At 43.9% G+C, this 24520-nt stretch overlaps 1 protein-coding gene across 1 annotated transcript in view; it reads left to right on the forward strand.

Annotated features, from left to right (window-relative positions):
* The window catches only part of IL17RE (interleukin 17 receptor E), a 71478-nt gene that overhangs the window by 20666 nt on the left and 26292 nt on the right, over positions 1–24520 (forward strand). The window contains exons 2-3 of the mRNA XM_075321458.1: positions 13171–13186; positions 15454–15600. Of these exons, the coding sequence (XP_075177573.1) occupies positions 13171–13186; positions 15454–15600 (163 nt within the window). The remainder of the gene's footprint in view (positions 1–13170; positions 13187–15453; positions 15601–24520) is intronic.

A 24520-nucleotide genomic window follows, 5' to 3' on the forward strand; every position in this document is an offset into this window, starting at 1 on the left:
CAGCCTGGAGATCGATTGATCAATGAAAATTTTGGCTTCAGGCCTGGCTTGAAAAATATGTAACAATGAGGGAATGCACCGGGTGACACCACTCATTACCTTGCCCAGCTCGATCTATCCTGTATCTGCAGAGGGATAGAGTTTGCACGCTGCCGGTGACATGTTGCTGCACAATGCACAGTCTGTTGAACCCCCTGAGCCTTAGATCGGTATCTGTGGCAATGCAGCAAAACTTGCTCACAATGTTTATCACTATAGCTTCTGATGATTGTGATCTGATCATGTCTGTTTGATACCTGTATCACGAGTGTGTATTGTCCGCATGTTACATCTTGTATCTTTCATTTGATTCCGAAAGGGTTGAGGACATTTTTCCCTTCTGGCTGAAATTACTCATAGCCTTAATCATAGCTGCAGCATCTTATCACTCCCTTCTGCTTTATTTACCTACTCCTGGCTTCACTCCATGCCGGTTATAGATTCACTATACTAAATACTTTAAAGGAGCCTATCTCTGGAGAAGCTGAGGTGTTCATTTCAGTTGCAGCTGTGGGGTTTTTAGTCACAGCTGCAGCATCTTATCACTCCCTTCCGCTATATTTACCTACTCCTGGCTTCACTCCATGCCGGTTATAGATTCTCTATACTGACCACTTTGAAGGAGCCTATCTCTGGAGAAGCTGAGGTTTTTGTTTCAGTTGCTGCTCTGGAGATTTAGTCACAGCTACAGCATCTTATCACTCTCTTTCTGCTATCTTTACCCACTCCTGGCTTCACTCCATGCTGATTATAGATTTTCTATACTGACCATTTTAAAGGAGCCTGTCTCTGGAAAAACTGGGGTGTTCAATTCAGTCACAGCTCTGGAGTTTCCTGCTGGTGAAACCGAGGAGTGCTATTTGTTGGGTCTTTCCCCACTTGTTTGTTTTACCTTCCTTGTGTTGATTTATTGTAGTAGTGAGACTAGTGTCTCCCTGGCCTACACACTAGTCACGGTGAGTTCAAAGCCAGCAAGGGCTTAGGCACGTGACAGTGCATGGGAGGAAGGACCCGTCAAGGAGTGCTATTTGTTCGGTCTTTCCCCATCCATTTGTCTTACCTTCCTCCTATTGTTTTAGTGTAGTAGTGAGACTAGTGTCTCACTGGCCTGCACACTAGTCAGGGTGAGTTCAGGGCCAGCAAAGGCTAAGGCGTTTGATGGCGCATGGGGGAATGACCCATCTAGGGACGTTAGGGAGTGCAGGAATCAGACACAGGTGAGTATTAGCAGGTGACCCCGGTCTCCAATCCCCAGGGACTTCTTTTACATCTTCTCTGGTTTTCCCCTTGTATGGTGTCGCACCACACGTGACATTCTGGGGGTCAGGGACAAACTGCAGGTAAAACATTGATCAGGGTAATATAAGGTCACATATAGGTAAATGTGTTTGTTTTAGCAGCAGCTTTGTAGTCTACAGCTTCATCTTTGTTTGCATTCAGTGCAATTTAGAACAATTCCCCAGTTCCTACATGGTAGCTGTTGACGGATCTGATATTCTAATAATCTGTCTCTGTTGGTAATTAATAGTATCTAAATTAGCTCTCTTATATGACAAGACTTTATGCATCATTAAAAGAGGAGTGTAAGCATGGAAGGTGATGAAGACCAGTAAGGAGCTGGTGAGTCACTATGTAGCTATAGGGGAAGCTCCTCGCTGGGATCACGCAGCTCATACATGTCGGAGCTTATTGCAGTATATTCACAACCGAGTCATCCATAATTAACCCAGTTCCACCAGTTCTGTTTACAACCGATCTCTATATAATACCGGGAGGATTTTCTTTTATTTTTTTCCTTGTTGGAGGGACATGCAAAGTAGTTTCTTGAAATGTCATCATTGTGTGTCTTTTTATAGACTTTTCATAAGAAAGTCATGGACAGCTCATTATGTAGACTGCAAGTCTCCACCTAAATGGCAGGATAAAACTATTCCCTTCAAGGGGTTGTCCATTTTTAGAAAACTTTCATCTGCCGCTTCAGCTTAGTCTACAACATCCCCCCCTTCCCAAACAATCTGCACATACCCAGTTCAAGTGTCGTATCTCCAGTGCTGCCCCAATTTCTGTTTGGCTGCAGCGGTGACTCTACATGGACAGTGCTGCAGCCAATCAATGGCTCTGCCACTATAGATTAACCACTGATCTCAATGATTGGCTGCAGTGGTGGCTCAAATGGACAGTGCTGCAGCCAATCAATGGCTCTGCCACTATAGATGAATCACTGATCTCAATGATTGGCTGCAGTGGTGACTCTACATGGACAGTGCTGCAGCCAATCAATGGCTCTGTCACTATAGATTAATCACTGATCTCAATGATTGGCTGCAGTGGTGACTCTACATGGACAGTGCTGGAGCCAATCAATGGCTCTGTCACTATAGATTAATCACTGATCTCAATGATTGGCTGTAGTGGTGACTCTACATTGACAGTGCTGCAGCCAATCAATGGCTTTGCCACTATAGATTAATCACTGATCTCATTGATTGGCTGCAGCACTGTCCATGTAGAGTCACCGCTGCAGCCAATCAATGAGATCAGTGATTAATCTATAGTGGCAAAGCCATTGATTGGCTGCAGCACTGTCCATGTAATCAATGGCTCTGTCACTATAGATTAATCACTGATCTCAATGTTTGGCTGCAGTGGTGACTCTACATGGACAGTGCTGCAGCCAATCAATGGCTCTGCCACTATAGATGAATCACTGATCTCAATGATTGGCTGCAGCACTATCATTGTAATGACAACACTGCAGACAAACAGAAACCGGGGCACTATACTTTTCGGGGTACTATACTTACCCTACCCAAGTCCAGCACTGGAGACACAGCACTGGACCTGGGTAGGGTAAGTAAAGTGCTGGGGGGAGGCAAAGGTTTTCGGGAAGTTTTTGGGAAAAGGGCCAGGTGCAAACTTGTGCGACCGAACAGGGGTCCAAGAGGTAAGGGGGCCACATCCAGCTCCAAAGAAGGTGAAATTGTGCATGATACTGATCCCTTGGGCTGCAAAGGGTCCATTATAGTCCTTTTCTGTCTCTCCAAGGGAAAAGGACGGCCAACGGTTGTGTTCACATATTGCTGGGTTTTTTTTTGTTTTTTTTTTTACTGCGATTGCAGTAAAAATCACAAAGTTTTCAATGTAATTTTGGAAAGATTTTTGGAAATGTGCAGCAAAAAGAACCCGCAATGTGGCTGAAATGCAGAAATACAGCCTTATGTGTTATGTTTTGGGGTAGTCTGAAGAACCATTAATGATTAAAATGGGAAAAATGGTTTTACAGAATTTACCCTTTAAATAGGATTTGTCATTTGGACTCTATTTAGCCCTTTTATTTATGCGTTGTATGGCACCATTATTTATTAACCTATTATCTACCAATGCCCTTTTTTTGGGACGCCTAATCTTTTGCTTCTAGCAACTAAGATTTGATAATTAGGTCCAATAATTATTATTTTAATTAGTATTTTTTTATTAATTAATACTAATAATTAATAATAATTAATTATTAATTATTATTAATTTAATAATTATTATTAATTATAATTTGGCAAATTATGTTTCTGATTCATTAGGACCCAAATCATTAAAAATCTGTCATTTAATAAAGAAAAAATGAAAATTGCTAATTTGGCAAGTAATGGGTTAAGTATACAGCCCTAAGACTATGTGCGCACACACCTTTTTTTTTACGCTGCGTTTTTGTGCGTTTTTGGCCGCAAATCCACTCAAAAATGCAAAAAAAAAATGTACCCACGGCAAAAACGCAGCGGAAAAAAACGCATGCGTGTTTACCGCGTTTCGGTGTGTTTTGCTGCGTTTTTGATCACTGCGTTTTGCTGCGTTTTACCAATGCATTGCATGGGTGAAAAACGCAGGAAAGAATTGACGTTCATTTTTTTTTTTAGCTCAAAAACGCAGCTAAAAAAAAAAGTTGTGTGCGGGACAGCAAAAATGAAAAGACATAGACTTTGCTGGGGAAGCAAAGTCATGCAGTTTGGAGCCCAAAAACCAGGGCTGTGGAGTCGGTAAGCCAAGCCTTCGACTCCGACTCCGCCTGCGGCTCCGACTCCGGCTCCGACTCCGATTCTGGCTCCTACATGTATTGCTTATAGTTAGGTGAAAAATTTATTGTAGTACATGAACATGTGTATGTGACCATCAGACATTTAATAATTTTTATGATACAATAATCAAGATATTTGGATAGAACATAAAATATTTATTGGAATACAACTTTAGAACACAAAAAACTAATAAATTGTAAATATGTAATACACTATGTAATATACAGTAGATTACATATATATCTTGTATATATATATATATATATATATATATATATTACATATTGTATTGCATATTTACAATTTATTAGTTTTTTTTGTTCTAAAGTTGTATTCCAATAAATATTTTATGTTCTATGCAAATATCTTGATTATTGTATCATAAAAACAATTAAATGTCTGATGTTCACATTGTACTACAATAAATTTTTCACTTAAATATAAGCATTATACTAAATATTATTTAGTAAAATATTCAGCACATTCTGCATTGCACTACTGTCCCCAATTTATTATATATTTTAGAAGTCGGAGTCGGTGCATTTTATACTGACTCCGTCTCCACCAAAATGAGCTCCGACTCCGACTCCACGACTCCGACTCCACAGCCCTGCCAAAAACGCACCCGAAAAATGTTGCGAAAAACGCTCAGTGCGCACAAAGCCTAAGGGGTATGTTCACACTTAAGTTTTTCTAGCAGAAACTACTGCAAGAATCGCTCATTTTTTTAGGAGTTTTTGGAGGAGTTTTTCTTTTTCTGCAGCGTTCTTTGTCGACTTTTGATTGGACAGTGCCTAGTTTGGAAACTTTTCGTTCAGGTCTCACTTCAAAAAAGTTACTTGCACTTTTTCTTTTTTTTTTCCAGCAATACATTTTTTTTTTTTTAAAAAAAATCCTCTTCAGGAATAAAAATAAGAACTAAAAAACTCCTTATAAGCATTTCCCATAGAAGTGAATAGGAAGAATTTTTCAAGCTTTTTTGATCCATGACAATAATTTTGTATTTTCCATCTGAATTTTGCTGAGATGTTGAAAACCAGAGGAAATGACAGAATTTTCCATAAGGTTGTCAGGATAATCAGGCGACATCTTCTGTAGTTAAAAAAGACAATAAATTTAATGGAGTTTGAACTGGGAGATTGAAGGCTGCAATTTATGGTTGAGGCTTGGGTTTCGGCGCCCCTGGAGGGGTGGGCTGCGGGTATTCCCGGTTGATCTTGACCCCAAGATTAAGAATTTGCTTCTGTATTAGCAAACGGTACCTGGTTGCATCTGGTTAGACATGTTCTGGTGTCAAGCAGCTCCTGAAAAAGGGCTCATTTTTTATCTCTACCATCTTCCTTTATGGTCAATTGAATAGAAAAGTAATAGAAGACCTGCAGCAACAGCAGCAGCAATAGTCATTTCTTGCAAAGGTTCCTGCGGCACCAAGCAGATGGGAGACAACTAATGATGAGCGAGGTTCGAAATACTCGGATTCGCGATACTCGTAACGAGTACTAATACTCGCGTATGTATTCCGAATAGTGTGTGCAGTGCAAGTATGTAACGAGTAAGCCGAATGCCGCACTATTCGTGTGAGTAGTGAATAGTACGGAATTCGGGTTAGGCTACTTTCACACGTCCGTTTTTTGCCGTCAGGCACAATCCGGCGAAATGCGGATAAAACTGATCCGGCGCCGGATCCGTTTTATTCTCCATTGACTTGTATTAGCGCTGGATTGTGCCGGTTGGCCTTGCGTTGCATGCGGCGTCCGCCGGATCCAGCGAAATGTGTTCGTCCAGCTGCCGGAAAGGACGCAGCATGGAACGTTTTTTGTCTTCGGCATGTTGTATCATGGAAGCCTATGGGCGCCGGATCCGTCGTCATCCGGCATATGACGTAATCCAACGACGGATCCGGTTTTTTGAACTGAGCATGCTCAGTATCACAACGGAAGGAACTCATAGGAAAAACAGAGGCGACGGTACAGTTTTTTCGCCAGATCCGTTGCATCAGTTTTTTCGCCGGATCGTGCCTGATGGCAAAAAATGGATGAGTGAAAGCAGCCTTATTTCTTACATTGCGAGTTTCTCCCCATTGACTTGTATTGCACACGCCATTCGGAATGAATACGCAAGTATTAGACAGCACTCATTACAAGTATCGTGAATCCGAATATTTCAAAACGCGCTCATCATTAGAGACAACAAAAAAAACTATTAAAACTGCACCTTAAGGGTTCACTCACATTAGCGTACAAATCGGACACATGCTATATGAGGAAAAAAAATCGCTTTACACTCTGTCCAGTGTTATTCACTTAATTGGTGCCTCTACGGTGATGCATCACTTCTGGGGTGGCTCCGGACTGCTAATTTTAGGCTAGGGGGGCCAAATAACCATGGACCTTCCCAGCCTCGTAATATCGGCCCCCAGCTGCCTGCTTTACCCTTGTTCAGAGGTATTCTCATCAAATACAAAAGCAAAAAAACGCAAGGGCAAAAAAAATCACATAAATGACATATTTGGTTTTGCAAGAAATAAAATATTTTAGCTGCTATTTGACCTGCCCAATCTTCAAAGGATTGCGGATTATGTTTTTCTATTCCTGTTTCCCATCTGATAAAAAAAAGGAAATAATTAATCTTTCCTCTTGGGCGTGTCATCGTTATTTTAATCCAGAGTAATTAGCCATTTAATATATATATATATATATTAATTTAATTTGTTTATAATTTAATCCTCTACCCTTTATTGTCGTGCAAATTGCAAATATCGCATGGAGCGAAAGCCTTTACACACCCATGCGTCTCACCCGGGCACGGGACATAATTATACCAGGCTTATGGGTGGTAGAGGTGAATCAAGGCCTAGACAGAATAGATGGCTGCCAGGGGTTAGGGCATTGAGAAGCTAAATCCCTGCACTCTCTTGCCTTAAAGGGCCAGTAACCTTAGAAATGTGAATGTAGCAAATCCTATGCATGTACGTTGGTGTCTTTAAGACACTACGTGCACATATCGTAAGGCTTTGTGCGCACGCCGAGTATTTGGTGCAGAAATGTTCTGCATCAAATTTGCATCTTCTGGCAGATAAACGCACCAAAAACAATGTGTGTGGGGTTTTTGTTGCCAAGTTTTGCCTTGTTTTCTACTATGCATTTTTCACAATGAAATCAATGGGTTGAAGGGATGAAAAATGCAGGAAAAATGGACCAATTATGTAGATTATTTTCTGCACCAAATATACAAGGAAAAAAAATAAGCAACGTGCGCATAGAATTTTCATTGACTTTGCTGGGAGATGCAGATTTGTGACAAAACTGCACGAAAAACACATCAAAATGCATAAAAAAAACCTCACTGTGTGCACACGGCCTTAAAGGGAACGTGTCAGGTCCAATATGCATCCAGAACCATGAGCAGTTCTGGGTGTATATTGCTAATCCCTGCCTAACCGTCCCTGTATCTAGTAGCATAGTTAAAAAGATCTTTAGAAAAAGTATTTGATCCTTTATCATATGCTAATGAGTGTAGGGACTAGTCGCAAGGTTGTTCGTTTCTGCGCTCATTCCGCCCTCTTAGCATGTTAGCATATCCACACAGGTGTGCTAACATGCTATTCAATGCCAATTGCCCAGCATCATTGTCGTACCTGTGTCCGCTGTCACCGCTTCACAACGTCGGGTTTAGGCTCAGTGCGTATGATCAGAAGTCCCAGCACTTCCGGTCATGCGCACTAGACCTCTCTGAAGCTGGGACATGTACACCCGGCTTCATAGTGCGCATGACCGGAAGTGCGGGGCAATCTGATCATGCACACTGAGTCTAAACCCGGCGTCTGATGCGGTGACGGACATAGGTACATGAGTCACCACTGATGATGCTGAGTAATGAGCATTGAATAGAATGTTATGTGTGGGTGTGTTACCAGGCTAAGAGGGTGGACTAGTCAGGGGAAGTAACGCCCTTGGGACTGCGCACTGACCATAAGCCTGGCATCTGAGGCAGTGCAACGGACACAGGTACACATGTCACTGCCGATGATGACGCTGGGCAGTGGGTATAGAATAGCATGTAAGCACACCCCTGTGGGCATGCTAAGAGGGCAGACTAGTCGGGGGAAGTGACTCCCTTGTGACTAGTCCCTGGCCTCATTAGCATATCATAAAGGATCTTTAGAAATACCTTTTCTAAAGATCTCTGTATCTATCCTTCTAGATACAGGGACGGTTAGGCAGGGATTAGCAATATACACCTAGAACTGCTCGCGGTCCGGGGGCATATTGCACCTGACAGGTTCCCTTTAAGGATTGCCTTGGGTTTTCTAAAAACTGGTGGTCACTGGAGGACCCAGCATGTCCATATGTTTCCAAAGCAGCCTATTTAATTCATTGGGTACCCTGTAATGCCTTATTTCCCCAGTGGTGGATGTCCAATCTACTTTCGCTCAGAAATGGGCAGTGCGCTCCTGATTAATGACAGCGCAGACCATGGATCTGGCCAGCTTCAGAGCTGCGCTTGTAAGCTGTATAGCAAACAGCTTGTAAGCACGCGCTTATTGCCCAGGAAACCGGCCACCTCTGATAGACTGCAGAGGTGTCCGGTAACCTAGGCAACAAGAAGTAAACTGTAGGGTTAAAAGTCCCTCGGTTCTTGAGAATGGAGAGGATGTTAAGTTGGAAAGCTGCTTGTTTTTACAGGAAACGGTGTAATTTTACCTATATAAGACGTTGAGCAAATAGATAATTTCAACAAATTAATTTTGGAACATCTGGAGAGGTCAATACGTTCACTTCTTGCTCGAGTGGAACATCCTGTGCAAAAGCGAACAAATAGCAATTAATACACAATGCCGGAGCTAATTCCAAAACAAACTGCTCCTTCCTGCGCCCCCGGCCGCGTGTGCCAATTATCTGGGTAGCGGAAACAAACGATCTGTGTGCCACCTTATTCTGCGCGGGGATGGACTGTGCTCAGGGCAATGAACAAGCTCTACACTGGTAATATGGCGGTCGTATAAAATTAAAAAAAAAAAAAAAGACAAACAGCGCCACCCTTGTCCATAGGCTGTGGGTGGTATTGCAGCCTGTCATAATTTATTTTTTTAATGATTTCTTTTACTTTTCTAAAGATCCGATGTGTGAATCATGCAAAATCCTGTGTAAAACTCATATGGAAGTGCACCGGGGGCGTGTCAGGAAGCAACAATCGAAGCACAGTGGCACGCCCCCAGCCTAATTTGCATATGGCTTCTACGCTAGATTTCTCATGACTGGCACGTCAGATCTCTACAAGAAAGGGATCGTTTTTATTGGGAGACGAGCAGCTATTCATTCATATCACTACTGCCATATGTAAAAACGTGCTGAAATCATCTCTTTAAGTGACTGGTGCTGAGCTGGATGATTGCAGACTTATGTTCTTTGTATCAAGGCGGACATATCATTGGTGCAACCGGGGACCCAAGAGGTAATGGGGCCTATTTCTACCTCCAAACCAGGCGGAATTATGTATTTTGATGACTTCTTGGGGGGCAAAGGGCCCATTATTCTTGCACAGTGGCCCTTTTCTGTCTGTCCGCTAGTGCTCTGGACATTTCTATCACTGGCACCTTAATTTAGAGGTGCACAAATTGCCTTGATGGGAGGTTCCTGCATGCGTGACAACTGCAGAAGGTAATCCTACCGCCGAAATGAAGACCACATGGACCCCTCGTCGTCAGGGCCACTGTGCAGTACGACCGCCTTCAAAGCTGATGGCACCAGCAGGAATGCCCAGTGCGCCAGCAAGTCTCTGGTGCCCATTGGCAGTCATACTGAGTCTGCTCACAGACGAGCTTCGCCCTTTTGAGCGTCTGCCAAATAAATGGCATACGTAGAACCAACACACAGCCCGATACAATGCACCATCCTGTTTGTTTATTAGCCGTTGTGTCCTGGATATAAATCTGTCATCGCTGTGACATCAATAGAATATTATATTGTTTTGTGCCTGAGACCAAATTACTTTAATTATTACCTAACAACAGTAATTATAGTTCACCTCGCAAATTGGCACGTAGCACATCGTGTCCTCCAACGGAGAGTACTTAAGGGGGCTTTACACGCTGCGACATCGCTAATACGAAGTCGTTGGGGTCACGGAATGTGTGACGCACATCCGGCCGCATTAGCGATGCCGTTGCGTGTGACACCTATGAGTGATTTTGCATCGTCGCAAAAACGTGCAAAATCGCTCATCAGTGACATGGGGGTCCATTCTCGAATATCGTTGGAGCTGCAGGTACGAAGTAGTTCATCGTTCCTGCGGCAGCACACATCGGTACGTGTGACACCGCAGGAACGAGGAACCTCTCCTTACCTGCCGCCGACCGCAATGCAAAGGAAGAAGGTGGGCGGGATGTTACGTCCTGCTCATCTCTGCCCCTCCACTTCTATTGGGCGGCCGCTTAGTGACGTCGCTGTGACGACGCACGGACCGACCCCTTAGAAAGGAGGCAGTTCGCCGGTCACAGCGATGTCACTAGGCAGGTAAGTAGTGTCACGGGTCCGGGCGATGTTGTGCGACACGGGCAGCGATTTGCCCATGTTGCACAACAGATGGGGGCGGGAACGCACGCTAGCGATATCGGTAACGATATCTCAGTGTGTAAAGCGGCCTTTACACGTCCGATTATGTAGAGCAAAATGTGATTTTTTTTTTTCCTCTTATCAATACAAAATATAAATAAAACGTACCTGATGTCAGTATTCACATTTAAAGGGGACCTGTCACTTGTCAAAAATATGTATTTTTTAACCTGGTGTAAATGCCGCTGTTCTCCTGAATCCGGCATTGTTTTTCTTTTTTTCCTGCGCCTCTCTGTTCCTGAGATATCTTCCTTTATTCTCTAGAGTCTTTTTTTATCCAATTGGGAGTGATTCTCAAAAAAATGCCCACAGAGAAGAGATGAGGACCACTCCCACTTGGCTACAAAGACTAGTTTTATATACAGGGAAGAGAGGTTCATATCTCAGGAACGGAGAGGCGCAGGAACAAATGCCTCCTGCAGCCTCCTGTGCTGTGGTCCCATTCCCTCTTCACTGAGCCACAGTCAGGTTTGGTCACGGTCCTGGTTCTGAACAATTTGTTTCTGTGTTTACATGTTTTGTAGTCATTGCCTTTCTGCAAACAAGTGTTTCCTATGATGTAATTTGGTCTGCCCTGTAATTATTTAAAGCTTCTTCTGGCTTCCATTCCCTGCTGGTGATATTTCTGAAGTGGACCCTGCTTGGAACTACAGCCTGTTTGTATAGTATCTCTCCTTCCTGTTACTTTTGGGTTACCTTATTTATTACTTTGTACCTTCCCCCGGATTCTATAGGAGATACGTGGAACCCTCAATGGCTGCTTATGAAGCAAAGGTCAGAGTGGTTATCTGAGTCATTCAGTTAGGGGTGTTTCAGTCTGCGCAGGTACGTTTAGGGGCTGTGCAGCTGGGACCTCCTAGTCTGTACAAGATCCGGATGGGTCAAGTGCAGTAGTTTAAGTAAGACCTTATCTTTTCGCTATTTATTACGTGTGCCCTTTAGTGCACATAACAATCGGATTCTGGAGAACAGCAGCATTTATACCAGGTTTAAAAAAAAAAAAAAATATTGACATATTAGTAGCCTTTAAATCCACAAATAGTAAATCTGTCCTGATTGTGTGCACATCAAAGGGAGGACACACGTACTGTACATTGTCGACAGTCTGGTATATTTGTATAGTTTTCAACGCTTTTGGCGTAAACAAGACTATTTCCATTCAATCACAGCAAGCAGAGATTGTGAAAATGTTGAGGAATTGACACACTAAGCTGCTTTCACACATCAGTTTTTTGCCATCAGGCACAATCCGTCAAAAATATGTCCCCCATAGACTTATATTAGCGCCAAATTGTGCCGGATGGCCTTGCGTTCTATCCGGCTTTCGCCGGATCCAGCAAAATTTGCTTGTCCGGCGGCCGGATGGAACATTGAAGGGAACGTTTTTTGAACCCAGTGAAAAATCGGATCGTGCCAGATCCGGCGCCGATGGCTTTTTTTTATTAAAGGAAGCCGTAGCGGCAGTGGAACATCACCGCTACTGTGAGCTCCACGCAGCAGCTGAAGTGAGTCGCGTTATCAGCGGTGACGTCACTCAGGTAGTGCCGGTGTGTGTGCGGTGATGATGGCTGCGGTAGTGCCGGTGTGTGCAGTGATGATAGGGGCAGTAGTGCCGGGGTGTGTGCGGTGATGATGGGTGCGGTAGTGCCGGTGTGTGCGGTGAAGATGGGGACACTAGTACAGGTGTATGTGCGGTGATGATGGGGGCGGTAGTGCCGGTGTGTGTGCAGTAATGATGGGTGTGGTAGTGCTGGTGTGTGTGCGGGGATGATGGGGGCAGTAGTACAGGTGTATGTGCGGTGATGATAGGGGCGGTAGTGCCGGTGTGTGTGCGGTGATGATAGGGGCGGTAGTGCCGGTGTGTGTGGTGATGATGGGTGCGGTAGTTCCGGTGTGTGTGCGGTGATGATGGGGGCGGTACTGCCGGTGTGTGTGCGGTGATGATGGGGGCGGTAGTTCCGGTGTGTGTGCGGTGATGATGGGGGCGGTAGTTCCGGTGTGTGTGTGGTGATGATGGGGGCGGTAGTTCCAGTGCGTGTGCGGTGATGATGGGGGCGGTAGTTCTGGTGCGTGTGCGGTGATGATGGGGGCGGTAGTGCCGGTGTGTGTGCGGTGATGATGGGGTCTCTCTCTCTCGGCATGAAAAAAAAAACAAACAATTTTTTTTTTGCTGGATCCGTCGCATCAGTTTTTACACAGTCTGCGACGGATCCGTTGCATGAGGCACAAGCCGGATTGTGCCTGATACCAAAAATCTGATGTGTGAAAGTAGCCTAAGCATATTAGAAACTTTGCTTCTAAAAGTGAATACAGTGCCGGTACATATATTAGTTTTGTACTCCTATTATAATGCTTATATTAGTTATATTATGTGATTCTTTACATTGAGATTGTAATTTGCATACAGTTTTTTGTTATCTAATGTTGTTTTTTCTTTTCTTCACTTTCAGGGCTATATTCTAAAAGGTAATTACTCATTTCTTATTGTATGTACAATTCTACGTATCACTGTATTAGGTGTGACCAGATATAGTTTATGGAAAGCACCAGGGGTGTCAAATTCAAGGCCCGCGGGCCAAATACGGCCTGTCCTCATCATTTTAGGCCACTCCAGCACTTTGAAATGCTTCTTACGAAGCCGCCCCTTAGTTGTCCTGGTTGTGTATTTATGATCTTTGTCATGCTGGAAGACCCAGCCACGACCCATCTTCAATGTTCTTACTGAGGGAAGGAGGTTGTTGGCCAAAATCCCGCGATACATGACTCCATTTTTTTTCTCTTCAATGCAGTGTAGTCGTCCTGTCCCCTTTGCAGAAAAGCACCCCCAATGTATGATGTTTCCTCCCCCATGCTTCACTGTTGGGATGGTGTTTTTGGGGTTGTATTCATCCTTCTTCTTCCTCCAAACACAGAGAGTGGAGTTGATATCAAAAAGTTCTATGTTGGTCTCATCTGACCACATGACCTTCTCCCATGCCTCATGGTCATTGGCAAACTTCAAATGGGCCTGGACATGTGCTGGTGGTGTGGGCAGGGGGAACTTGTGTGCCCTGCAGGATTATAGTGCACTTTGAGCTGTGAGGTCTTATATAGACAGGTGTGTGTGTCTTTCCAAATCAAGTCCTATCAGTTTAATTAAAGGGAAGCTGTCACCACTTTTTTGGCCTATAAGCTTCGGCCACCACCACCGGGCTCTTATATACAGTATTCTAACATCCTGTATATAAGAGCCCAGGCCACTATGATAGCATAAAAAACACTTTATAATACTTATCTAACGGTCACGGTGCGGTGGAATAGGGCCTTATGGGCGTCTTCGTCCTCCGGTGCCGGCACCTTCCCTTTCGGACATCTTCGTCCTCTTTCTGAAGCCTGGGTGCATGACGCGTCTATGTCATACACACTCGCCGGTCCTGCGCATGCACACTACAATACTTTGATCTGCCCTGCTCAGGACCTGAATGCCGGCGAGTGTGGATGACGTCGGACCCATCATGCACCGCGGGTAGAGAAGAAGGAAAACAAAGATGGCCAAAAGAGGCGGCGCCGGACAACGGAGACGCCCATTAGGCCCACCGCGCGACCGTTAGGTAAGTATTATAAAGTGTTTTATATGTTATACTCCTGGCCTGGGCTCTTATATACAGCATGTTAGAATACTGTATATAAGAGCCCGGGGGTGGTGGCCGCAGCTTATAGGCCAAAAAAGTGGTGACAGGTTCCCTTTAAACACAGCTGGACTCCAATGAAGGAGTAGAACCATTTCAAGGAGGATCACAAGGAAATGGACAGCATGTGACTTAAATATGAGTGTCTGAGCAAAGGGTCTGAATACTTATGACCATGCAATATTTCAGTTTTTCTTGTTTAAAGGGAACCTGTCATCACTTTTTTGGCCTATAATCTGCGGCCACCACCACCGGGCTCTTATATATAGCATTCTAACATGCTGTATATAAGAGCCCAGGCCGGGGGTATAACATAAAAAACACTTTATAATACTTACCTAACGGTAGCGCGGTTGGCCATATGGGCGTCTCCGTTCTCCGGTGCCGGCACCAACTCTTTTGGCCATCTTTGTTCTCCTTCTGAAGCCGCGGTGCATGACGCGTCCGACGTCATCCACACTCGTCGGCATTCAGGTCCTGAGCAGGGCAGATCAAAGTATTGTAGTGCGCCTGCGCAGGACCGGCGAGTGTATGACGTAGACCCGTCATGCACCCAGGCTTCAGAAAGAGGACGAAGATGGCCAAAAGAGGAGGCGCCGGCACAGGAGAACGAAGACGCCTATATGGCCAACTGCGCGACCGTTAGGTAAGTATTATAAAGTGTTTTTTATGTTATATCGCCGGCCTGGGCTCTTATATACAGCATGTTAGAATGCTGTGTATAAGAGCCCGGTGGTGGTGGCCACAGCTTATAGGCCAAAAAAGTGGTGACAGGTTCCCTTTAAAAAAATTTCAAGATGGCGGATGGGGGGCAGAGTGTACATTAATGAGAAAAAAATGAACTTTTTTGAATTTACCAAATGGCTGCAATGAAACAAAGAGTGAAAAATGTAAAGGGGTCTGAATACTTTCCGTATCCAATCTATAGCCATATAACAGTGTATCCCCCCCGTATTAATGAACATATACAATACATTTTCGTGTCACCATATTCCGAGAGTTTCTGAAGACATATTGTACCAATGACAATTAACCAATTTTATTTGTCATTTTTTTCCTGCCCAGAATCACTTTACTTTCAATCAAATTCAAGTGCCTCCACCACGTACTGGACGCTTCCCCCCGAATCCCTCACCATCTCCACCGTGTCACTGCATGAAGGCCCCTCTTGTAGACCCTGCATACGAATTAACATTTCGGTGAACGCCTCGGGTAGGTAACACTCAGCATTGTCTGTTCTTTATTAGACTGTGATAGGAGATTGGCACAACATGACACTTTAACTTAAAACGGGACTGACCTGCAATACCACACATGGCCTTTATACTAGAGTGGCGCTATTAGGCCCAGGTCAAGAAATTTCTTAAGAATGAAAGATTAGCGCATCTGCATTCAAAAAACGCACCAAAAACACATGCTTCTTTAATGTGTTTTTGACGCGTTTTTAATGTGTTTTTGGTGCGTTTTTTCCGCAGTTGGTCCCTGCGTTATTTTTCCATTATCTATGGCAAGTTTTCTCAAGACATTTCTCAAGAATGAAAGATTAGCGCATCTGCATTCAAAAAACGCACCAAAAACACATGCTTTTTTTTATGTGTTTTTGACGCGTTTTTGATGCGTTTTTGGTGCGTTTTTTGCGCAGTTGGTCCCTGCGTTATTTTACCATTATCTATGGCAAGTTTTCTCAAGAAATTTCTCAAGAATGAAAGATTAGCGCACCTGCGTTCAAAAAATGCACCAAAAACACATTTTTGATGCGTTTTTGATGCATTTTTGGTGCGTTTTTTCCACAGGTTGATCCCTGCGTTATTTAACCATTATCTATGGCAAGTTTTCTCAAGAATGAATGATTAGGGCACCTGCGTTCAAAAAACGCACCAAAAACGCATATGTTTTTGATGCGCTTTTGACGCGTTTTTAGTGCGTTTTTTCTGCAAGTTGGTCCCTGTGTTATTTTACCATTATCTATGGCAAGTTTTCTCAAGAATTTACTCGAGTGAAAGATTAGCGCACCTGCGTTCAAAAAGTGCACCAAAAACGCATTTTTGATGCGTTTTTGGTGCGTTTTTTCCACAGGTTGGTCCCTGTGTTATTTTACCATTATCTATGGCAAGTTTTCTCAAGAAATTTCTTGAGAATGAAAGATTAGCGCACCTGCGTTCAAAAAAAGCATTAAAAACGCATGTGTTTTGATGAGTTTTTGATGCGTTTTTGGTGCGTTTTTTCCGCAGGTTGATCCCTGCGTTATTTTACCATTATCTATGGCAAAAAAACGCAGGTACCTGCAAAAAAAAAAAAAGTGACATGCTCATTCTTTTTCTCAAGAAATTCTGCAGAAAGAATTTTCTTGAGAAAAAAACGCGGTGTACGCACAGCTATTTTTTTTTTCTTTTCATAGGTTTTGCTGGAGAATGTCTGTAGAAAGGTTACAACCATTTTCTCAAGAAATTTCTGCAACAAAAATGCGGGTAAAAATGCAGTGTGCGCACAGGGCCTTACCCTTTGATGTAATCTCGGGGGTTAGCACCAGGTAGCTCTGTTGTTTCTTTGCAGTCCAATGATGATTTAATCTTTGTTGCATGTGCGCATATTTACACTATGACGAAATTCACTGGACGGAGCCAATTTTAGCAACCTTTGTTACTGAGTAATGTTTATGGACGCATTAACCGGGTATTGGGACGGAAAGTGCAAATTCCTTCATGGCAGCTCCAGCTCAATGTTTTTGTGAGGGCTATGAATTGTCGTGGTGTCGTGTATAAAGCTGAACCTAAAGGTGTAAACTTAAAGGGGGTTTCCAGGACTTTGATATCCTTTAAGGCTTTATCCTATAAATAAAAAGCCACCTATGCAATACCTCTAAAAATTATACTTCATTAAATATCATAAAATCCGACACAGGGGTGTCCTGTCAAACAACAGAAAACAATGTTCCAGTGAATGCTAGGTGGATATAGGATAGCGTGAGGGATTGAGTCAATGGATCACTAGGATAGGTCTGTAGATGCTAAATTACATCCTATGTTGCCCTGCCTACCGACGGAGGGTGTCATAATTTTTTAGACATCCCCCGTTCCGGGTGGCTGACCCTCACTGCCCCTATAGCTAACTAGCAGTGTATCCACCACCAAAGGACCAAGTGTGAAAGTGTAAAGCTGGTGTCACACGTAGCGACAACGACGTCGCTGCTAAAGTCACCATTTTCTGTGACGTAGCAGCGACGTGCCGTCGCTGTCGCTGTGTGTGACATCCAGCAACGACCTGGCCCCTGCTGTGAGGTCGCCGGTCGTCGCTGAATGTCCTGCTTCATTTTTTGGACGTTGCCCTCCCGCTGTGAAGCACACATTGCTGTGTGTGACAGCGAGAGAGCGACGAACTGAAACGAGCAGGGAGCAGGGAGCCGGCGTCTGGCAGCCTGCGGTAAGCTGTAACCACAGTAAACATCGGGTAACCAAGAAGCCCTTTCCTTGGTTACCCGATATTTACCTTAGTTACTAGCGTCCGCCGCTCTCACACTGCCAGTGCCGGATCCCTGCTCCCTGCAGACGTAGCTGGAGTACACATCGGGTGCAGTGCAGTGCAGGGAACAGGGAGCCGGCACTGGCAGCGTGAGAGCGGCGGACACTAGTAACTAAGGTAAATATCGGGTAACTAAGAGAAGTGCTTTCCTTGGTTACCCGATATTTACCCTAGTTACGCTTCCACGCGTCGCTGCTGGCTGGGGGCTGGTCACTGGTCGCTGGTGAGATCTGCCTGTTTGACAGCTCACCAGCAACAATGTAACGACGCAGCAGCGATCCTGATAAGGTCAGATCGCTAGTCGTGATCGCTGCTGCGTCGCTATGTGTAACACCACCTTAAGACAAACCGCATATACACAAACAAATTTGTGTTAGATAAATTATGGTTCTTGACTGGTCTTCAATCTCCAGTCAAAGAAAATAGATACTATTGTTAGGATAGAGTCGGTGGGCTCAACTTATATAAGCGGGCACCCACAACTCTCCCGACGCATTTCCCCCCCTTCCCAACGCAGTAAAAGGGGGATCATCAGGGGTTTTTTAAAGATGACACATGGAATGGTTATTGCCCATGCATAAATCGTCAGGTGAGAGGACTGTAGGTACAGAAGAGTGTGCTGTTTAATCTATTCACTATTTTACTCCTCTGGTCTGAGAGTATTCCAGGAGTAAATATAGGGTCTCTTATTTATCAGTAAATCCAAAATAATCATATGTCCTTGTTCTGAGGTAAAAAAAATTATGGAACTAAAGACACTTCTGAAGAAACGCGCACAACTGGACAGCGACATATTTTTCTAATTTTTTTTATCTCTACTGGCTAACACGGTACAAAGATATTTTACTTGTTCTGAGGTAATGCTTCAAACAAGGGAATTAATGCCAACAGACCCCTTTTTGCCTGTAAATACAAGGGGGATGGCAAAAGTCCATAAGAGAAGCAAGATCCGATGCCAGTCGTCAATCCTGTGGGGAAGCAAGGAACGTTTTCCTAAATCCACAATGTCCTATCTCAATGGGATGTAATTTAGCATCTACAGACCTATCCTAGTGATCCATTGACTCAATCAATCCCTCACGCTATCCTATATCCACCTAGCATTCACCGGCACATTGTTTTCTGTTGATTGACAGGACACCCCTGTGTCGGATTTTATGATATTTAATAAAGTATAATTTTTAGGGGTATTGCATAGGTGGTTTTTCCAATAACATACCTCGGCATATTATTGATTGTGGTTTTTCTTTATCCTATAAATAACATGCATCACCCTGGTAGATGATAGATGATAGGTGATAAACGCATGAAAAGGCTTCCAAAGTCCACTGATTAAATTGGGCGGCAGGGAGCACGTGCAACCACTGATCTATTCAATGTCTATAGGAGTAGGGGTCGCACATGCTCAGTACAGCTCCAGTCACACGTGAATTTTGAGCTTCCCGTTCTTGGGATCTGCGAGGGCCTCAGCAGCCAGACTGTCCAGCAATTATAGACTTATCATCTATGTGATGAATAGATGCTAAATATTTGTTAAAAAAAACCCTTTAAGGTGGTCTATCTGTTTGTTAAATGGGATCTGACAGCAGGTTTTTGTTATGTAATCTGAAGACAGCGGGTTAACACACAGATTTCAGCCATGTGTTTCTTATCATACTGTGTTCAGTTGTTTACCTCCAATGTTTTAGCTTCAGGAGATTATCATTGCCGGTCAACTAGGTCAGCTAGAGGTCAGGTAGTCCTGCATGCCCCCTGCTGTGATAAGTAGCTCACTGTCTATAGACATTGTATATAGAGAGCCTGGTGTGGGAGAGGGCAGCTTTCTTAGCTCTACTACATGACTAAGCAGGTTTTTGTTATGTAATCTGAAGACAGTGTGCAGTATGGGTTAATACACAGATTTCAGCAATGCGTTTCTTATCACACTGTGTTCAGTTGTTTAACTCCAATGTTTTAGCTTCAGGAGATTATCATTGCTGGACTAGGTCAGCTAGTTTGGCACATCCCCTGCTGTGATAAGCAACTCACTGTGTATAGACATTGTATATGGAGAGCCTGGTTTGGGCGGGGGCAGCTTTCTGAGCTCTGCTGACTAAGCAGGTTTTTGTTATGTAATCTGAAGACAACATGCTCTAGGGGTTAACACAAATATTACAGCCATGCGTTTCTTATCACTGTTTGTAAAAGTTGGTTACGTCCAATGTTTTAGCTTCAGGAGATTATCATTGCCGGACTAGGTCAACTAGAGGTCAGCTAGTCCTACACTCCCCCTGCTGTGATAAGTAGCTCACTGTCTATAGACATTGTATATAAAGAGCCTGGTGTGGGAGGGGACAGCTTTCTGAGCTTTACTACATGACTAAGCAGGTTTTTGTTATGTTATCTGAAGACAGTGTGCTGTATGGGTTAATACACAGATTTCATCCATGCGTTTCTTATCACACTGTGTTCAGTTGTTTATCTCCAATGTTTTAGCTTCAGGAGATTATCATTGCTGGACTAGGTCAGCTAGAGGTCAGCTAGTCCGGCACGCCCCCTGCTGTGATAAGCAGCTCACTGTCTATAGACATTGCATATAAAAAGCCTGGTGTGTACAGGGACAGCTGACTAAATCTTAAGACTCTGATTGTTTCAGAACGGCTGCACCCAGTAATCTAAGCGATACATCATTGGATTCAGAGTCTCTTTGCCGACATCATACTGCTCTCAGATGAGGTAGCAAAAACCTGCTGACAGATTACATATGCATGTGCGTGCTCGATGTATTCTCAGTCTGAAGAAGGGAGTAAGCTGCTGCCTAATACCTCTGATGAGGGCAAAAGGATTGGGCATGTTGAAATCCAACATGGCTGATACAAAGCACCAAATCCTCTGCACAGTAAAGTGTCCAAATCCTTGTTGGAAGGTTAGAACATTCCACTACTGTTTTCATTTTATGGACTTCCAATGACGTCTTACCACCTTAGATAAGGAGGTAGCACTTGGTAAGTTTCCTCTTGGATGTCCTTTATGTAACACTTCTACTCTGCAGGAGGGAACAGCCGCCGGCGCTCGGTCACATCCTTCAGAATTTGCATTTCCCTATGTTGGATCCAGATATAATTCTAGCACAATGAGGATGGCGCGGCGGAGCCGGGACTGGCAGGACGAGTTTGTGCAGCTATAAAACCACTTGCCAGATTAATAAACTGTTCATATTGGAATAATCAACATTTTCTGTATTTATATTTAAAGATGCAAATGCAGCAAATGATGGCCGAGTACCCCCATAATAGTGCCCCTATAATATAGGCACACAGGGTGCCACAACAACAGCACCAGCATAGTGGCTTGTAAGCTATAATATACAGTTAGGTCCAGAAATATTTGGACAGTGACACAAGTTTTGTTATTTTAGCTGTTTACAAAAACATGTTCAGAAATACAATTATATATATAATATGGGCTGAAAGTGCACACTCCCAGCTGCAATATGAGAGTTTTCACATCCAAATCGGAGAAAGGGTTTAGGAATCATAGCTCTGTAATGCATAGCCTCCTCTTTTTCAAGGGACCACAAGTAATTGGACAAGGGACTCTAAGGGCTGCAATAAACTCTGAATGCGTCTCCCTCGTTAACCTGTAATCAATGAAGTAGTTAAAAGGTCTGGGGTTGATTACAGGTGTGTGGTTTTGCATTTGGAAGCTGTTGCTGTGACCAGACAACATGCGGTCTAAGGAACTCTCAATTGAGGTGAAGCAGAACATCCTGAGGCTAAAAAAAAAGAAAAAATCCATCAGAGAGATAGCAGACATGCTTGGAGTAGCAAAATCAACAGTCGGGTACATTCTGAGAAAAAAGGAATTGACTGGTGAGCTTGGGAACTCAAAAAGGCCTGGGCGTCCACGGATGACAACAGTGGTGGATGATCTCTGCATACTTTCTTTGGTGAAGAAGAACCCGTTTACAACATCAACTGAAGTCCAGAACACTCTCAGTGAAGTAGGTGTATCTGTCTCTAAGTCAACAGTAAAGAGAAGACTCCATGAAAATAAATACAAAGGGTTCACATCTAGATGCAAACCATTCATCAATTCCAAAAATAGACAGGCCAGAGTTAAATTTGCTGAAAAACACCTCATGAAGCCAGCTCAGTTCTGGAAAAGTATTCTATGGACAGATGAGACCAAGATCAACCTGTACCAGAATGATGGGAAGAAAAAAGTTTGGAGAAGAAAGGGAACGGCACATGATCCAAGGCACACCACATCCTCTGTAAAGCATGGTGGAGGCAACGTGATGGCATGGGCATGCATGGCTTTCAATGGCACTGGGTCACTTGTGTTTATTGATGACATAACAGCAGACAAGAGTAGCCGGATGAATTCTGAAGTGTACCGGGATATACTTTCAGCCCAGATTCTGCCAAATGCCGCAAAGTTGATCGGACGGCGCTTCATAGTACAGATGGACAATGACCCCAAGCATACAGCCAAAGCTACCCAGGAGTTCATGAGTGCAAAAAAGTGGAACATTCTGCAATGGCCAAGTCAATCACCAGATCTTAACCCAATTGAGCATGCATTTCACTTGCTCAAATCCAGACTTAAGACGGAAAGACCCACAAACAAGCAAGACCTGAAGGCTGCGGCTGTAAAGGCCTGGCAAAGCATTAAGAAGGAGGAAACCCAGCGTTTGGTGATGTCCATGGGTTCCAGACTTAAGGCAGTGATTGCCTCCAAAGGATTCGCAACAAAATATTGAAAATAAAAATATTTTGTTTTGGTTTGGTTTATTTGTCCAATTACTTTTGACCTCCTAAAATGTGGAGTGTTTGTAAAGAAATGTGACAATTCCTACAATTTCTATCAGATATTTTTGTTCAAACCTTCAAATTAAACGTTACAATCTGCACTTGAATTCTGTTGTAGAGATTTCATTTCAAATCCAATGTGGTGGCATGCAGAGCCCAACTCGCGAAAATTGTGTCACTGTCCAAATATTTCTGGACCTAAATGTATCTAATGACAGTGTCCCCATAACACAGCCAGCTGTAGTCCCGCTAGCCCTGCCTCACCCAGTGCCTCGATAACACAGCCAGCTGTAGTCCCGCTAGGCCTGCCACCCCCAGTGCCCCCATAACACAGCCAGCTGTAGTCCCGCTAGCCCTGCCACCCCCAGTGCCCCCATAACACAGCCAGCTGTAGTCCCGCTAGCCCTCCCTCACCCAGTGTATCGATAACACAGCCAGCTGTAGTGACCCTGGCCCTGCCACCCCCAGTGCCCCCATAACACAGCCAGCTGTAGTCACCCTAGCCCTGCCACTCCCAGTACCCCATAACACAGCCAGCTGGAGTCACCCTTTTACTGCCACACCCAGTGCCCCCATAACACAGCCAACTGTAGTCCCCCTAGCATTTCCGCCCCAGTACCCATACCACAGCCATTTATAGTCCCTCCAACATGGACTACCCCTTTGCCCCCAAAACACAGCCGTTTACAATCCCCCCCAACCCTTTAATCCACAGTTCCTCCATAATACAGGCTATCATATAAACACAGTCCATCAGTTATAGTGCCCCAATAGGGACAGTTTGGGGGATATTGCCAATCCCAGTGCCTATATGGCTAGTATCGTGACTGAATGTTATAATTCAGCCATGTGTACCACAGGCAGAATTTGAGGCTTGTGGGCTCCAATGCAAAATCTACAACAGGACCCCCAGCTGTGCAAAAATGAACATAGAAATCAAAGAAAAAATATATATACAGTATTTATAATGTTGGTGTTGCCTTAGAGAGATCAAACAAGGACTCCAGCTCGCCACGCCCGTATTGTTATGGTTTTTCGATTCCACGGTATTTGTCAAGACCTTTTCCAGATAAATGAAGCCATTCCTGTGCAATAATACTGTGATGATGTCATCTCTGGGTTATTATAGATTATATCAAGTCAGAGAAACACTGCCCTCTACTGCTCATATTGGAAATAACAAATAAAAAACATTCAATTACGAATTGCTAAATTGTTTAAAAAAAAAAAGAAAAAAAAAGCGTATTCCTAAAGTTGCAAATTATCCACTACCTGTCACACGGTGTCTGGCTCAAAACTTGCCGAGTGTCAGGACTACTTCTAACGCTTCGGACACTCCACACGATGCTGCTTCTGCTCGGGCATCAACCAGCTGTGCTCTTGTTAGTAATCGGGCTTGCAGGAGTTAATTTCTGCTAGCCTGTGGATTACTGCTTGAGTCACATGTTGCAGGAGACCTATCACAGTCGTCTTTACCCTTTTTAGGATGGTGGAGCCAGTCCTCCCATGCTGATTATAGCTTTAGGTAATCCCGGTCTTTGTACTTTGATATCCTGTTGCTGATGAACTTTTCTGTGCTGTTTGGTGTGTTGTGGAAATACTCTTGGCTGATTATTTCCTCCCTTCCTTTAGTTTTCTTCTATCTATACCTCTGTGAGTTATTGCTGTAAGTTTGAGTTTTGTTTTTTCCCTCGTCTGTTTTATTTGTGTGGGATTAATCACTTTGTGTCACGATTCCTATGTGCAGAACATTCTGTATTGTTCTGCCGTGCTCTCCTGCAGAGCCAATCTAAATAGGAGAGAGAAGGCGCAATAGGGTC

This window comes from Anomaloglossus baeobatrachus, chromosome 8 (genome assembly GCF_048569485.1).
Source record: "Anomaloglossus baeobatrachus isolate aAnoBae1 chromosome 8, aAnoBae1.hap1, whole genome shotgun sequence".
Classification (NCBI taxonomy): Eukaryota; Metazoa; Chordata; class Amphibia; order Anura; family Aromobatidae; genus Anomaloglossus; species Anomaloglossus baeobatrachus.